We start from the raw sequence: 16064 nt of genomic DNA on the forward strand, positions 1-16064 counted from the left end.
GTGAATGGCAGACGGATACCAACATGTTTTCGTCTTACCATGCGTCATCTAGGTCGATGTCGCTGTCAACTCGCCCAAGTCTGGAACCATTGTCGAACTCTACGCCAAGGAGGAGGATAACGTCTCTGTTGGCGCTGATCTTTTCAAATTGAAGCTCGGAGATGCTCCTGCGGGTGGTATGTGTCTTTTTTTTTTTTTTTTTTCTGCGGTAGAGGCTCCATGTAGTCATGTAATCAAATATCAACTCCTTCTGTCTTCAGCGGTCTAACAGCTATTACTTCCGGTAATTAGGAAGCGCCACATCTAAGAAGGAAGAACCCAAGAAGGAGAAACTCAAGAAGGAGGAGCCCAAGATGGAGGCACCAAAGAAGGAGGAACCAAAGAAAGAGGAGGCCAAGAAAGTGGAGGTCAAGAAAGAGGAGCCCAAGAAGGAAGACGCTGCTGCAACCCCCAAGCCTTCCAAGGCCCCAACTTCATCTCCATCATCATCATCATCATCATCATCCGAGCCCTCCACTCACACCGTCGCCTTCAGCCGGGAGGAACGTGTAGTCAAGATGAACCGCATGCGCCAGACGATCGCCAAGCGTCTGAAGCAGTCTCAGGAGAACGCAGCCTCGCTTACTACATTTAACGAGGTCGATATGAGCAACCTGATGAAGCTCCGTGCTAACTACAAGGATGCAGTTTTGAAGAAGCACAACGTAAAGCTGGGATTCATGTCCGCCTTTGTCAAGGCCTCGTGCTACGCTCTCAAGGAATTACCCGCCGTGAACGCAAGGATCGATGGCGACAACATTATCTACAATGACTACGCCGACGTCTCTGTCGCTGTTGCTACGCCCAAGGGTCTCGTCACCCCAGTCATCCGCAACGCAGAGAGCCTTTCCTTTGTTGAGGTCGAGAAGAGCATTGCTCAGTATGGAGCCAAGGCCCGCGATGGTCAGATCGCTATCGAGGATTTGAGCGGAGGCACCTTCACCATCTCGAACGGAGGTGTCTTTGGATCGATGATGGGCACTCCTATTATCAACGTGCCTCAGAGTGCTATCTTGGGCATGCACGCCATCAAAGAGAGGCCTGTCGCCGTCAACGGTCAGATCGAGATCCGGCCCATGATGTACATTGCCCTCACCTACGACCATCGTATTATTGACGGACGCGAGGCCACCACCTTCCTTGTCAAGCTCAAGGAGGTCATCGAGGACCCCGTTCGTCTCTTGTTGGATGTTTAAGCGGTCTGTTTCATTTTTTCCCTTCCCATCACCCTCATTCTTTTGCTATGCACTGTTTTGATAGACTCGTGCGGCTGCTGTGCAATTGATGTCTGTTCATAAAGGACCCTCACAGGTCAACACTCAGTTCTTTATTATCTTTATGCGCCTGTCCCGCCCTTCTTTTATTTAATCAGCCCTGACTCTGGTTTGACAAAGATCACGACAGCTTCGGTTGTGGCAGTGGTAGATGGAGACCTTGGATTTTGAAGTTGAATCGCACCTCGGACCTTGACCAGGACCTCCTCCTGTAGTCCTGCACCCTGTTGCGGCGCTGGTGGCGCTGATTTACCACGCCTTGTGGCCGGTTTCCGTTTGTTAACCACGAGCTTCACTCTAGGCAGCCGGACTAATCCTGCGCTGAGAGGATAGCAGCTCATCTGGAGTGGGTGACTGGAGTAAGGAAGGAGTTTGATTGTTGCCTGCATTGTGCCCGCATATACCATTCCTTCAGACGGTTCTACTGTCATGGCGAGCTCGTGTAGTTTTCCTGTCGGGTTGTGGATTTCATATCGTGCCGTGAAAGGTTTGTTGACATATGCGACCTTTGGTAGAGCTGAATAGGAACGAGAGGCATGCGGATATGAGCAGACAGGATTATACAACTACAATCTCTTTAGGACTAGAAAAAAAAAAAGGCGTCGCAGAACTTACCAGTTGTCATGTATACCTCGGCCCTTGGTAAGGGCAATGGCTGCAAAGGCACATTGGTCACCGAATAAGGAACAATGTCAGCTGCCCCCTCTTCCGTCCTATCCATCATCAAAGAGAAAAAAGAAAGGAATAAAGGCGCGTGTCATTATGTCAACAAGCATGTCATCAAGGCGCAACTGGGACAAAAAGCAGCTGTGAGCACAAGATAAAGCGGGTGGACTGACCTTCGCCATTCGATACGCAGGAAACCAACGTCGATTTGTTCAGGCACCAACTCCAGGTCCGCAGCGACTACCTGTATTAGGTAATTAAATGTCTGCAGGCTGCCCGGTTGCCACTGCTGTACACAAACGCCCTCCCCGCTGTTGCATTGGGTACTCTGGTCCACTGGATTGAAAATACCACTCTCGACGAGATCCACATGCACACCCACCTCCTGCAAACTTTTCTTCCTTTCTCTTGTTCGGATGCTATAGCTTCGGGCCAATCCTCCAGTTGCAGATGTCTCTTTATCGGCATTCAGCCCATCTGCCCGATCATCGACAGAAGAGGCCGTGATCAGTCTGACCTCTTTGACTTCAACAGGCCATGGGCCTTCGTTGTTGATCCGTGTCGACATCAAGTACATCTCCTTCTGTGTCAACGCAGGAATTAAGACCTCGCCATGTTTGTCGTCCACCTGAATGGGCTTCAAGATAGACGGCAACTCATCCGCGGCTTCTGCAGGATGACAGCTTGCTGCAACCCTAGCTAACTGTGGGATATAATCTACCTCTGCATCAAAGGGAGGTATGAACAGTACCCTGAATGAATGCTGCTTTTCCGTCCAGGTCTTTTTCTGATCTTTGTCCAACGAAATCTCATATCGGACCTTGCACACAATCGTCCGCGGCGTCGGGATCTCAAAGGCCTTGACAAAAACAGTTTGTTCTGCCCAAGCACCAACAGCAATCTCCTCCTTTTCAGCCTGCATATTAATTCCGTCGATCGACGCAGATAAATGAATGCCAGGCAATGTCTGCGAGAAAGGTAACCTGCCGGATGAGAGAGATTCCGCTGCGGCGTGTGCATCCAGGACGATACTGTCGAGAGATTCGATGGTTGGGTCGATCGGCTGCAGCTCCACGTCCATTTCCATGGCCACCGAACAGGTCTCGCCGTTCCGGACCCTAATCTTTATGGGGAAATACTCGTCCAGGTACGCTGGCGACTTGAACAGCGTCCTGATCTCCACTTTAGATTCTCTTGGGATAACCCTAGATGCAGAAAGATGAAGCGAGCAATAAACACGTTAGCCGCCGAATCGCATGGAAAATGAAAGAAAAGGCGGGTCACATTTTTGCTAGCTTTACCGAAGGGACGACAGATGCCTTGCTCCTTTGTCAAGGCTCTTGAAGCGCAGCTTGGGCGCAGAATCTTCTCTGGACTCGGAAATCTCTAGCCATTGTCGCTTGAGAGGCTCATTCTGCTGAGACAAGAGATGGTGTTGTGGAACGCCATTTTCCTGCTCCTGCGCGACATCCAGCGACGGGAACTCGAACCTGACATTCCAGTGATCCGTAACAATGCCCAACGTTACTTTGACGATCTGCGTTGAGACAAGAGGAGGAGTCCTCGTTAATAATAGTGAAGGGTACGTGCACTCAAACGACTCTGTAGAGTAATAAGGCATACCTTCAGTTCTTGTTCATTGGCTGGCACGATAATGCCCTCCAAAACTTTGGTTCCAAATGGAAGGATGTCTAAGTTCACATTCTTCTTCCATGAGCTCTTTGGAGCTTCGTCCGCAGTGCCGTCGCCATTGTCTTGCTCAAATAAGCACTGCGTACAGTCAATCCAGTCAATGGTCCGTCCTGTCTGGTCTTTTGTACTTAGCACCTTGGTTGTATTTTGGAGTGTGTCCTCCTGGGTATAAGACCGTGGGTCTTCAAATCGATGGTTCAGCGTTGCATCTGAAAACTCGACGTAAACAAATGAGATCCTGAACGGCTTGGGCAGCGCTCCCTGACCGCCTTGAGTAGAGAGCTGAACTTGAAATCTGCTCTCCGACGATACAAACGCCTGGCGCTTCTGGAACTGAATAGCGCAGCCAACTACAACATCAAAAGGAAGTCGCCAAGGTATGGATTAGTCATACTGTTTTCCGCACTCATGGATCACACATTGAGAGAACTACAGGACGCGTAGACGTACCGAAAGAGTTGATCTGTGGCATCGAAAGCACCAGCGGTTTGTGGACAGTAGTGTTGGCGGGATGAATGTCCGTATAAAGGATGCTGACAAGCTCATCAAAGACGCTCTGCCTCTTCACCTCAGTTGATGGCATATCTAATGGGTGCAAATCGCAATTAGTTAATCAGTGCATTATGAGGGTCGTCCCTCGAAGCATCAAAAGAAACCTTCACTCACCGGGGCTCAGTAATTCGATCAAAAACTCGACCACGTTCTCCCAGTACCCAAGCTCCTTTGCGCATTGAACAGACCACTTCAGAATAGAGGTCAAAATGAGTGTCCATCCTTCCTTGCGATATGTCTTTCCAATCCTCTCAAAGAACCTAGAACAGTAGAAAGAAAGAAAAAAATAACACCAGTCAGAAACGGCGCTCGTACTAATGTTACATCAGATTGTCGAGTTAAAAAAGGCATTGCGACTCCAACATACTTCAAAGCCATTTCAAATTTTCCAGCAGTGTAGTAGGTCCCTGCAATCTCGGATGCCAAGAACAATGTCATTCTTCCAGCCTTGTAGCGCTTGAATTGCTCATAGCTCTTTGTTAGTAGCTCAATGGTCAATGCCAGGTGGTCAATGGTTCGTTCCGCATTCATGGACTGGAGCGATGGCGGGTATGGTTTGCTGGCTGTAGGGACAGGTGCCACATCACTATCCGGATATGCCTATATAAACATAGAAAGTTTGTCAGAAGCTGCTACACTCGACTGAACATGGCAGCAGAATCCAGAAGTCAACTTATCTTACCTCCTCAGCAGCCTCAAAACGAAGACGCCGTTGTACGCTACAGTTGGCAGCTTGGTGATAAAAGAATCCGGCGTGCTGGAGCACCAGTATGGGGTTGATGCCAGCCCCGGGGCCATGCGTCCCGCCACCACGACCTCCTCCAACATTGCCACCGTACACAAAGGCATCTCCACCAGGACCAATACCGAATCCAGTGGTGCCGCTTCCGAGCCCGATCCCTGAAAACTTGTTGAGGTCCTTCGATCCTTCCGACATTCCAGCAAACGATCCATACACGACGCTTCCAGGTGTGGGTGCCGGCAATTTGAGGCCCAGTTTCGTTCCAATCTCCAATAGGTCTCCAAAAACCCTGTACTGCTTTCCTAGCCATGCCCAGTACTCAAACGAATCATCTCCCATTCGCCAGCTCTCTGAGAATGCTTTGAAGACAATCAAATGGCGACGGAAGACGAAAAGTGCTGTTGAGGGGGCATCCAGGTACAGATGAAATTTGCAAATCTATCGGGAATCGATAGTTAAATATGGAGTTTATGATCAAGCAGACAACATATTTGTGCAGCATTCAAGTTTCCTTACCTTTAAGCACAGACAGTCCGCAAGAACCTTTGCCTCTGCCCACCGTTTTGTGCGAGCCTGCAGTCCCGGCGCGCCAGGCGTGATAGTGGAGGTGACAGCAAACATGTCAATAAGTAGTCCATAGGCAGACTCGTAATGCTTGACTGCATTGTCGATGTCCTGCTTGCACTCTGAGAACATGCCCATCTTGAACTCATATCGCAGCATCCAGCCCTGTACAGAGATTCCCTGTTGCTGCTGAAGCTGTTGTTGTTGTGTTTGCTGAGGGCCGCCTACACTCTGCTGTTGGACAGGCCGCACACTAGCAGTTGTCGCTGGCAGATTCGATTTCTTCTTCTTATGTCTCTTGACCTGCTCCTTGTAGTAGTTCATGGAGCCTTCGTATTGCGACCGCTGTAAACTATATGAAGGAAATTGGAATTAACGATGAAGCGAGCGAATCTGCATCATAAGACGACTGCATCGTATGCATACTTACTTGACAGCAAAGTCGGATATCTCCTGTTTGTTGCTTGGCGGAAGGACGTAAAATGAGTTCTTGATGTCTAGTCCGGCAGACTTACGTACAAAATTCAAACGGTCCTCGATCGATGGGTCCTCTATCAGGTTTAACGAATACAGATGTCAGCTCTTCCGATGTCTTTTCATGCAATGACGCTGCAAAGGGTAAAATTGTCAAGGTTGTGCATCGTACCCATGTGTGATCGTTGTAGGATAATAACGGCTGCAAATTTGACCAGTCTGTCCTGGGCGGCTTTCCTATTGTAAAGTGTGATCGAAACAAGCTGGCGTTAGTCAGTCGAATCTCCATATTGTCTCGATCGCTCTAGGCAATATCCACACCCATACCGACGCTCTAAAAGCTCCTGGGCAAGCACGATGTCGTGTTCGCGTTCCATGGGATCAATGACGCCTAGAGGACCCTTGTCCGAGAATGCACGATGTCCGTTGTTTTCATTGCCGACTATCGATTCCCGATCCCATAGATCCACAATAGCAATAAAGACTGACGGGATCTGCTCGCGGTGTCTTCGTACCCACAAGGGGCTCACCAGTCCATCAGGGTATAAAGGCGAAGAAGGCGAAAAAGGCGACAACGAAGACTGGAAAAGATGCTGCTGACCGGTTTGCTGAAGGAACTTTCGTGTTGGAGGCAGGATGTAGCTTCGATGCTCTGGGACCACGTAGAATAGAGATCCTGCAAGGCCCTTTGTGTTATCCCAGTAGGAGACATTATTTCGTTCGAGCATTGCGTGAAGCAGCGCAGCCTTCTGTGCCTCTAGACTTGAGCCCGATGCGGCATGAGCTCCTGGCCGCGGTGGTGGTGGTGGTGGTGGTGGGGTGTCGCTGTTGGTCTGTGTTGGATTCGTAGAGCCATGATGAGACGCTTCCTCCACGGAGGTGAGGCCGGTGACGACCAACGTCGGCTGGAGATGAATGACAAATTCGGGTGGGTAGGTGTCCATGTCCACGGCTACTGTCGTTGCTTATTGAAGATTGGATGGTATAATCGGATGCCTGGTGCTCCGTGACGACGCGTTCGACGACCAGGGAGATGCGAGTGCCAGACTACAGGGGAAGACAAGTGGGACGTGTGGGAAGTGAGGGCACCCTTCCAGGACGAAACATTTTCGTAGAGGTCGAGAACCTGTATAATTTTATAGTACCTCAAACAGGCTTTTTTTTCTTCATCAACAACTCTTTACCCCTCCTTCTTCACCATCTCCTCATCCTCCATCCCACACCCAGTCATGCCCGCCAAGAACACCAATGGAGTCGCTGCAGTGGCCTCAAAGCCTGCAGCTGCAGATGAAAACGTCTTCCTTTTTATCCCCAATCTGATTGGTATGCAGCCCTAATCCATGTTCATCTGATCTTGCTCATGTTGCCTGGATGAACAAAAAAAAAACCAGGGACTGTTGATGATCGTTTCGAAGCTGAAGCTTCGGTAACTCACCTCAGCTTTGTATACATGTCTTATCTCTGGATGCTAGGGTACACACGCATCATCCTTGCTGCCGGCTCTTTATACTACATGCCTCTGCACCCAAAGACCTGCATGCTGATGTACTCTATCTCGTGCTTACTGGATGCCGTCGATGGTCAGGCTGCGAGATATTATGATCAATGTAAGTTGGCACTCGCGGACTGCAGTGCGGTCGTATATGTGCGTGTGTGTGTGTATCTGACTTGGATTACATTCAGGACCGACTGTGCTAATTTGAATCGTTTTTGATTCTTTCACTTTAGGCAGCAAGTTTGGAGCAGTGCTGGATATGGTTACAGACAGGTATTCAACAACACCAAACAAAACAGCGTGGATACAACACAGCATACCCCTGAGCCCTCTCTTTCTGAAGGACTCCACTCCACAGTGTTTCACCCATCTTGACATGGGAGTTTCTACTTCCACCACTGTGCACTTTTCTCGTTTGTGCCGTGGTTAGTCTATTTGTTGGGTTGCCGACTATCTCCCTCAGTTTTCCATACCACTGTCGTGTGCCACTCACTTTCCGATCGCCACTTCAAACTCCTATCCTCCACGCATTTGACACACGCGGTCAGACAGAGGCTAATTTTATCATCTTAATCCGGGAATTCTTTTACTGGCCGATTAATCGAAACGTGTTTATACTTTGCTGGATAGATGCACAACTGCCTGTCTTCTCTGCTACCTCGCGTCCGTTTACAAGCCCTATGCCCTGATCTTCCAGTTTCTGATCGCCTTGGATGTCAGCAGCCATTATATGCACATGTACAGGTAAGAGTCTTGATTGCTTGGTCACGACCACATATTACTCCTCCCGGGTTCTGTTGTGCCGATCACCCGCATTTTGGTTCATAATTCACATGAAATCCTGCTTTCGTTTGTCTGAATGGGAAACCCTGTGGTGCTCTCAAGATGCATTTCACACATTACTTTCATGAACCCTATTGAATCCGCCTAGACTTAACCTAACCACCACTCGTTTCCTTCCCCTTTCCCGTCTTTGCATAGTTCTCTCACCTCTGGAGCCTCTAGTCATAAGAAGATCTCAGAGTCCAGCAACTTCATTCTCCGAGCCTACTACAGCAACAACGTAAAGGAACCAGGGCACACCATTGAACAAGCAATTCAACCGACCCCTGCATGTCGTATGTCACTTGGACCCATTGCTAACCAGACAATTGCTTGTTCATTTGTTCCCAATAGAATGTCCTATTTGCGTTTTGCTTCGCCAATGAACTCTTCTTTGTGATCCTGTACCTGTTCTCGTTTGGATTCCAGACCTCGACCCTTGGCAAGGTCCTTCTTTACTCCTTGGCTGCTTTGACTGGACCCATCTGCCTTGGAAAGCAGATTATCAATTGCATTCAGTTCGCCAATGCTAGCAAAAGCCTTGCCCACCTCGACGTTGAGGAGAGAAAGCAGGCCAAGAAGAACTAGACTTCATTGCAACTTACTTTTCTTTTCTTCCCCCCTCTCTCTCTTACACACTTACACACTTACTCTGTATTTATACGTTTCGCGCGAATACAATAAACCCATTGCACAAACTTAATCGTATCAGATCAAGCCATCTTGCAAATGTCTCCTTCGGTGTTGACATTCATTCGACTTTGCAGCATCAAGAACACAGTGCAGAAGCATATTTATTAGGGTACGATATGGGTGTAAGATGCATAATGAAAGAAAGCAGTGTCCTAGTAGAGATTCCTTCGTCTAGCTGGCCAAGCAGTCAGGCAGCTTGACCTTCAGCTTCTTGTCGATGGTCAAGAGTCCCCAGAATCCCTCGACTGCCGAACCAGGCCAGACCTTCCAGGGCGCATCAAAGAACTCAAAGTAGTAGTATGGGATCTGCTTAGTGTTTGCATCGCAGAGCCATGTATCGATAAAAGTTTGCAGATTAGGGATCGAGGGGATCGACGCATCTTTGTATAGTTAAAAAAGCAAGGGAGAGGGAAATACGACATTTTGTCAGTTTTTTTTTTTTGTTCTAGTTTGAAATCCGCAAAACCAGGAGAGCGGAAGCATAACTTACTGGTGTTGTCATTCGCAGGAAAAGTGGGCCAGCCAACTTCAGTGATCCAAATGTCGATCGGGCTCGTGTTGCCCTGGTTGACTGCTGGTGCGACGGTGCTGTTCAAGTACGTCCAGAACCATGAAGCAGCGGTATCCACCGGCACGCCTGAGAAGAAGGGATGCAAATTGACGCCGGCCTTGTCCTCGTGGTTGGTCAAGGGGGGCTTGTTGGCGCTTTCAAGATCCGAGGTGAAGACTGGGATATTAGGTTGAACCGCATGCACTTTGGTCCTAATATCGGCCATATGAGCCAGCAGGACATCCATGGGCTGATAGTCATCAAAGATGACTTCGTTTCCAACAGAGACACCAATGACATTGGACCAGCCATAAGCCTGCATTACTGAAAAGAACTCGGTCGACTGTCGCGTAAAAGTCGTGCTATCCTTATCGATCCAGATGCCGACGACGACTTGGAGATCGAGTTTGAGACGTTGGATTGCATCGATTGTGTAGCGCAGCACGTTACAGTCTGTGCCGTAGAGACGTACGCGTTTGGTGGTCTGGACCAAGAGCTGGAGTTCATCGTCGACTGTCTGTTGGGTGTTGTAGCAGATTGGGAGCTGGGCGTTCAAGGGCACGTAGGCCATGCCATAGAAAACGCGCTTGAGAGGGTAGACTATGTTGGGGATGACAGTGCCATTGGGAGTGGTAACTATGAGACATCAAAGTTATTATTAGCGAAATGTGGTACGAGCGAGTACATGCGTGTGTTTCATGCATTGAAATCGCGACCAAGGCCATGAAGCAACTATTTTATCGATAGACGTCTTTTTAAAGGACATACTTGTGGTTCCCTGTGCAACGTTATTGCCTCCATTATTGCCAGCACTATTGCTTCCGCTGCTGGACTTGTTGTCGTGGTTTTTCTTGTAAACGGCAAAGTACCAGGCCAGGACTGCTACAACGGCAATAAGGAGCAGAGCGAGGACAGCCAAGGCAATGGTCTTGCACTTGTTTGATTTTTTCTTCATGGGATGAGCACTGGCGCCAGCAGCGGTGCGATCGTAGCCGTAGTCGTCGGTCTCATCTTGGTCGTCGTTGTGGTGATGGTTGTTGTTGTGGTGCGACATTTTGTGAGAAGGATCGTATTAGAGTGTAGAGTATGTAATCATTAAAGAAAAGAAGAGAAAAGGAAAGGAAAGGAAAAGAAAGAAGGATGCGAGAGAGAAAGAGAGAGAGAGGGGAGAGAGAAGAGAGAGAGAAGAGAGCCGTTGGAAGAGACAACGAGGGAGGAGGAGGAAGAGGTCGAGTAAAGGGCACTGAGGCTGGATTGACTACGCTGCACACAAGCAATTGGTGTAGTCAATAATGAGGTCAGCGAAGGAGGAGGAAAAGGAAAGGAACAACGAGAAGAGAGGGTGGAGTTGAGAGGTGAGAGAATGATTACAGCGATTGGGAGCACAAACAACAACAAACAAAAAGTATCTATCTGAGGGCGCATTTTTGTCATTTTCAGGTACCGCATCCATCGACTACATTCATGAATGCCCTTCTCTTGTTCCTGCGTCGATATCGATGTCGATGTCGATGCGGTCATCACGCAGGATTCCGGTATCCTTCTGCTGCTGACAGAGACTTATTTCTAGTGCTGCTCAGGACAGCAAATGAATCCACACAGCAGCCGATACCTCATCCAGACGTGCAGCAATTATACTTATACTTTGGCGATTGGGTTATCCAGGACGCCGTGAATCTAAATGAGTGCCAACGATTTCCTCTGAGCTGTGTTACCACTCAGCGAGTGGAACGATTCTCCGCTTGCAAATCGAAGAGCACATGCACTTCCTTATCTCTAATGTCTTTTACAGGCAGTGCATGCTTGCTCTACTGTACTATGTTTTGCCAACAATGAACATCTACCGCAATTAAAGTCAGACCCACCAAGACGTGGAACGCGAAAAAAAAAAAAAGATCTGAATAAGACGCCGTGAGAATATAGATAGCTTGCCAATGCGGTTATAGAGGAGAATAGCGTACTGGTATGGTACAACACGAGAAAGGGTGCAGGGGTTCCTGCAATTGAGGAGGAGCGCGTAGTCGAGGGCTTTTCACTTTCCGACTTGCAGGGTCTACGGAAGAAGTGCATCATGCACTTATGGATCGTATGCACTTAAAGAGTTGACCCGGTAAGATTCGGTGTCATGGTACATACATGGGACGTATGTGCTGCAGGTTGTTTTGGCGATCTCGAGTGCCTTTGCTTTAAAATCTTTTCGAGCAACAGGGGGGGACCAGCATCAGTGACATCCTCTCCACTACACAGCACATCACATCTCCGCCATGGTAATGCACTCTAGAAGCAGGAGAAGAATACACATACGCCTTGCGCGCATGCTAATGAGCACCAACGGACCCATCGACCTTGACTTTTTTTTTTCAGGAGACTGATGCCAACAAATCTCTTGTTTGTTTGTCGATTCAGGAAGACGACCCATACAAACGTGGCATACCAACTTGACAGCTTTCACCAGTCGAGATCCGCAGGAATAAGGATGGCATCGCAGCAGGAACACCAGCACTTCCATTTTGCGCACATCCCTCTTCAAAATCAGCCTGTCTACCACGCAGCAGCCTCTAACGCACTCTGTTCTCCCGCACCCACAACTTATCCCCTCGTCAAATAGCGTCCCATTTTGCTTCAGGGCCACGAGCGTTCGCTCACCCAAATCAAATACAACCGTGAGGGAGATCTGCTCTTCTCCGCGTCCAAGGATCATGTCATCAATGCCTGGTTCTCCCACAATGGCGAGCGCCTCGGCACATATGAAGGACACGTTGGTGCTGTCTGGACGGTTGATGTCAACTGTAAGTCAAAGGATACTGTCAGGAAAATGCCGCAGCTGGACTGAGTGATAGAGAAATTGAGATTGGGAATCTCTCCTTCTTTGAAGATTGAAATGGCCATTTAAAAGAAGAAAAGCTGATATTTTACGGATATTGCTTTTGGAAATCCCTTAGCGACCACAACTCTCTTGGTCTCTGGATCGGCCGACAACACTGCCAAGCTGTGGGATGTCTCGAACGGAAAGTGCTTAAAGTCATGGGAGTTCAACACCGCCGTCAGACGTGTTCAGTTTTCAGAGGATGACAAGAAGGTTCTGCTGGTCACTGAGCCTCGTATGGGTTACCCTGCCACTCTCCAGATCTTCAACGTCGAGAACGGTGTCACTGAGAATGGTACGGATCTTTCTACCTGGAACAACTTGCTGGACGTGCATGGAGATATAATGACCATGTGCTCAACATGTCCTGCTCTACGCTTTTCTTTTGAATACCAACAGTTTCGTCTGAACCTTTGAACGTCTTCCACCCCGATGGACCCAAGATCACTGTTGCCGCTTGGGGACCCCTGGACAGATACATTGTCGTTGGCCGTGAGAACGGCTCTGTTGCCTTGATGGATCCTCAGGTAACGTCGAATGCGTTGTTCATGACTATTTCATGACATTTGGTCTTCTCAGTTAAGGACGACATTCAAGAGTAACAGTCTCTAACTGACTTTTACATTCATTTCTCATTCATGACTTCATGGACACCTTCTTTTACGGAACTTACACCTCCGATATTGACATATGGATCTATCGGGATATTTTAAACCCCTACAGACTGGAGACTACATCAGCACCAACAAGGTCCACGAGCTCACGTTGACTGATCTCCAGATGTCGACAGACCGTACCTACTTCATCACTGCTTCCAAGGACAAGTCTTCCAAGATTATCGAGACCGAGTCATTGGAGGTTCTGAAGACGTACACAACGGATACGCCCCTGAACTCTGCGGCGATTATGCCCAAGGTTCAGGAGTTTGTGGTGGTCGGAGGAGGACAGGAGGCCATGGATGTCACAAGGACCAGCAGCCGACAGGGCAAGTTCGAGTGCCGTTTCTGGCACAAGATTCTGGAGGAGGAAGTCGGACGTGTCCGTGGACATTTCGGTCCCATCAACACGATCGCTATCCACCCCGATGGACGTTCCTTCGCCAGTGGCGGAGAGGATGGTTATGTCCGTGTGCATCATTTCGACGACGACTTTTTCACCTTCAAGTTCCAGATCTAAAAATCGCATCGTTTTTTTTTCTCTCGGTTACCTGCTTTCCCCCTCTTTTTCCTTGCTTTACAATAAAGTCATGGCATAATCCGCCTTTCAAGTCAATCGATCAAGACCTGTCATTCATATCGGAGTGTTTTCTGTCTGTTGAGCAGAATCAGAAGAGAGATTATGTAGAAAGCATACCCACTAAGGTTTTTGGCCGCAAATGAACCAGATCGATCCATGCGCAGCATGTCCAAAATGACAGCCGGATCATGCTAGCCTTGCTGTGAGGCTTTCAATACGATCCATATGATCCCATAGCAATTTGATCCACCATTGTGAGACCGATTACGAAGAGGTATTAAGGAGAAATCACGCTCGAGGCATGGCTTTCCAATGGAAAGGCGGGCCTGACTCGCCTGCCGCATGTAATTGAAAGAGATAAGGGAACAAAATACTTCGCTTTTTTTATTTTATTTTTATTCAGGACGACTTGGGTACATCGTTCTGATTTGTAGTGTCTTCCAAAGATGCTCCTTCAACAACACTACAACCTCATACTGCTGCTGCCCATTTCTTAGTCATCGTCCATATCCTCAGTCAAAGCAGCCTAAAGCATGAAAGACAAAAGAAGACAAAAGAATACAAAAGTTGCAAACAATTAGTTTCTGCAACAAATAATAGTCTCAAGCACAAAGACCTCGTTCAAGGCCCATGCCAAAGCGTGTCGCGAATGCATAGTAAAAAAAACGCACCTTTGCGAGTTGCTCGGCCTCGTCCGCAATATCCTTGGGAACAAATTGGTGCAGGCCCTTCGATTCCTCGCATACCCAGCTCAACTCCAGCTCGAAATCCTTGTCCTTCGCATCATCATGGACATTGTAGATACTGTTTCCAAGTGTATATATCAATTGATCCAGAAAAAAAACCACAGATGTCAGTATATCTGTCCACGAGACAACGACGACCGACAATAGATTCATGGCGTGGACAAAGACAAACAAACAGGAACATACATGCGAGCGGCGTGCTTGACTGCCTCGCGACACGTCATCTCCGCCAGGTTCAACTTTTCAATCTCGGTCTTGGCCACCTGACGACCCTTTCCAATTGCAGTTCCGTGATAGCCCTATAATTTCAGTCGATGGATACAATCCAATAAACAGAGTGAAGCATGCACGTTAATCCTCCATTGCCTTTTCGCACGAACCAATTGCTTTGCCCTTCAGCGATTCGTATCCACTGCGCAAACGAGATTTTTTGAGTTCCTACCCAGTACAAGCCTGAAGGCTCCACCATGTACAGTTTAGGGCCAGTGTTGTCCATCGTCGCAATGATTGTGCTGGTTCCAAAGGGACGAACGCTCGAATATAAGGTATAGGCACCAATATAGTCACCCACACGAGAAGCAATGTTCTATATACCCCCCAACATTGGAAAGAAGAAGAAAAAGTGAGAATAGATCAGTTGGATGTTCATAAAAACGAGTGCGTAGATCATACAAACAAAACTTCTCACTTACGGGTCCGTCAATCGGTAGTCTGTAGATGTCTCTCCAAGCTTGTGCTTCCTCACGAGCGCGCTTCACAATATGGCGACCATCTGCCAACAAACCAGCCGTGGCCTATTTGTAACAAAAAAAAGAAAAAAAAAAAGTAGTGATGATAATATCCCGGGTGTTAGTCCATAGTCCAGCATCCCTTTTACATCATATGAAGACCCTTACGATGAATTGACACTGTAAAATACACAAAAAACATACGATGCCGATATGGCGATCCACGTTCTGGATGCGACGGTTCGCCCCAGGGACAAGCAGCTTAGACTGGATCAGCTTCTCAACAGCCAAGACGACACCGTCCTTGACACGGATGCCAATCGCGGTTCTATCACAGACGAAGATTGGAGAACAGAGACACAATGCATGAGCGATAGATCGAGTAGAGTGCGCGTCGTATGTCGACTGTTGTATTGTCTGTATCCATGAGATAGGCTTCCATCGTACCCACTGTTCTCGACAGCCTTGCCAGCATATTCGACCTGGAAGACGCGACCGTCTGGTGAATACGTTGATACGGAGACGTCGTACTAAAAAAAAGAAAGCGAAAAGACCAGAGTGAGTGTGGTGCTGCACGATGATATTGCAGACAGACAATACGATCGCGTTCGTTACCCCTGTGCCGATGGAGCTCATGATGCTTTATATATTCCTGAGAGGCGAGTTGCTTCCTGCTTGGTTGTGTGTGTGTGTATGTGGTGAATGAGGAGTGCAGTCGATGCGGCGCGTGCTTTGGGGTGAATGAAGCTGAAGTGAAGTGATGCCGAGTTGAGTTCCCTTCTTTGTTGCTTTGTCTGTGTAGTCCTGGGTATGGGCCTCAGCTGCGTCTGACTGTCCCTTGTGCTTTTTTGTCTTGCGTGGACTTCTTTCTCTATCTTCGAGCAGGGGGGCAACGCACTCCTTCCACACACGTCCTGAGAGGGGA

At 48.4% G+C, this 16064-nt stretch overlaps 6 protein-coding genes across 6 annotated transcripts; 3 read left to right on the forward strand and 3 right to left on the reverse strand.

Moving 5' to 3' along the window:
- The first annotated feature begins 143 nt into the window (after positions 1 to 143).
- BC939DRAFT_49172 (uncharacterized protein) lies at positions 144 to 1317 on the forward strand. Its single transcript, XM_051559496.1, has 2 exons — positions 144 to 176; positions 292 to 1317. The coding sequence occupies exon 2, from the start codon at positions 354 to 356 to the stop codon at positions 1233 to 1235; it is 882 nt and encodes a 293-aa protein (XP_051415091.1). The 5' UTR covers positions 144 to 176; positions 292 to 353; the 3' UTR covers positions 1236 to 1317.
- A 46-nt stretch (positions 1318 to 1363) lies between these two features.
- Positions 1364 to 7074, reverse strand: BC939DRAFT_490672 (Foie gras liver health family 1-domain-containing protein). The gene is made up of 13 exons (XM_051559459.1): positions 6331 to 7074; positions 6176 to 6240; positions 5960 to 6080; positions 5482 to 5881; positions 4906 to 5403; positions 4591 to 4823; positions 4338 to 4483; positions 4122 to 4256; positions 3603 to 4021; positions 3281 to 3516; positions 2153 to 3184; positions 1929 to 2026; positions 1364 to 1830 (listed from the first exon to the last, which is right to left on the reverse strand). The coding sequence occupies exons 1-13, from the start codon at positions 6945 to 6947 to the stop codon at positions 1400 to 1402; spliced, it is 4431 nt and encodes a 1476-aa protein (XP_051415092.1). The 5' UTR covers positions 6948 to 7074; the 3' UTR covers positions 1364 to 1399.
- Positions 7058 to 9068, forward strand: BC939DRAFT_442786 (CDP-alcohol phosphatidyltransferase-domain-containing protein). The gene is made up of 6 exons (XM_051554435.1): positions 7058 to 7326; positions 7476 to 7610; positions 7732 to 7771; positions 8129 to 8242; positions 8480 to 8561; positions 8675 to 9068. Exons 1-6 carry the CDS (start codon positions 7233 to 7235, stop codon positions 8906 to 8908), a joined length of 699 nt encoding a protein of 232 aa, XP_051415093.1. The 5' UTR covers positions 7058 to 7232; the 3' UTR covers positions 8909 to 9068.
- A 28-nt stretch (positions 9069 to 9096) lies between these two features.
- BC939DRAFT_442793 (glycoside hydrolase superfamily) lies at positions 9097 to 10276 on the reverse strand. The gene is made up of 2 exons (XM_051554436.1): positions 9504 to 10276; positions 9097 to 9393 (listed from the first exon to the last, which is right to left on the reverse strand). The coding sequence occupies exons 1-2, from the start codon at positions 10132 to 10134 to the stop codon at positions 9185 to 9187; spliced, it is 840 nt and encodes a 279-aa protein (XP_051415094.1). The 5' UTR covers positions 10135 to 10276; the 3' UTR covers positions 9097 to 9184.
- A 1505-nt stretch (positions 10277 to 11781) lies between these two features.
- On the forward strand, positions 11782 to 13701 carry BC939DRAFT_442797 (WD40-repeat-containing domain protein). Its single transcript, XM_051554437.1, has 5 exons — positions 11782 to 11830; positions 12172 to 12352; positions 12506 to 12724; positions 12829 to 12956; positions 13153 to 13701. The coding sequence occupies exons 1-5, from the start codon at positions 11828 to 11830 to the stop codon at positions 13603 to 13605; spliced, it is 984 nt and encodes a 327-aa protein (XP_051415095.1). The 5' UTR covers positions 11782 to 11827; the 3' UTR covers positions 13606 to 13701.
- Positions 13702 to 14023: 322 nt separating this feature from the next.
- Positions 14024 to 16027, reverse strand: BC939DRAFT_420935 (nucleophile aminohydrolase). Its single transcript, XM_051553080.1, has 8 exons — positions 15755 to 16027; positions 15587 to 15669; positions 15344 to 15467; positions 15104 to 15205; positions 14854 to 14997; positions 14598 to 14710; positions 14337 to 14469; positions 14024 to 14191 (listed from the first exon to the last, which is right to left on the reverse strand). The coding sequence occupies exons 1-8, from the start codon at positions 15773 to 15775 to the stop codon at positions 14159 to 14161; spliced, it is 753 nt and encodes a 250-aa protein (XP_051415096.1). The 5' UTR covers positions 15776 to 16027; the 3' UTR covers positions 14024 to 14158.
- Between the last annotated feature and the right edge of the window lie 37 nt (positions 16028 to 16064).

The sequence above is a fragment of the Gamsiella multidivaricata genome (assembly GCF_025024155.1).
Source record: "Gamsiella multidivaricata strain RSA 2152 chromosome Unknown BC939scaffold_13, whole genome shotgun sequence".
Taxonomy (NCBI): Eukaryota; Fungi; Mortierellomycota; class Mortierellomycetes; order Mortierellales; family Mortierellaceae; genus Gamsiella; species Gamsiella multidivaricata.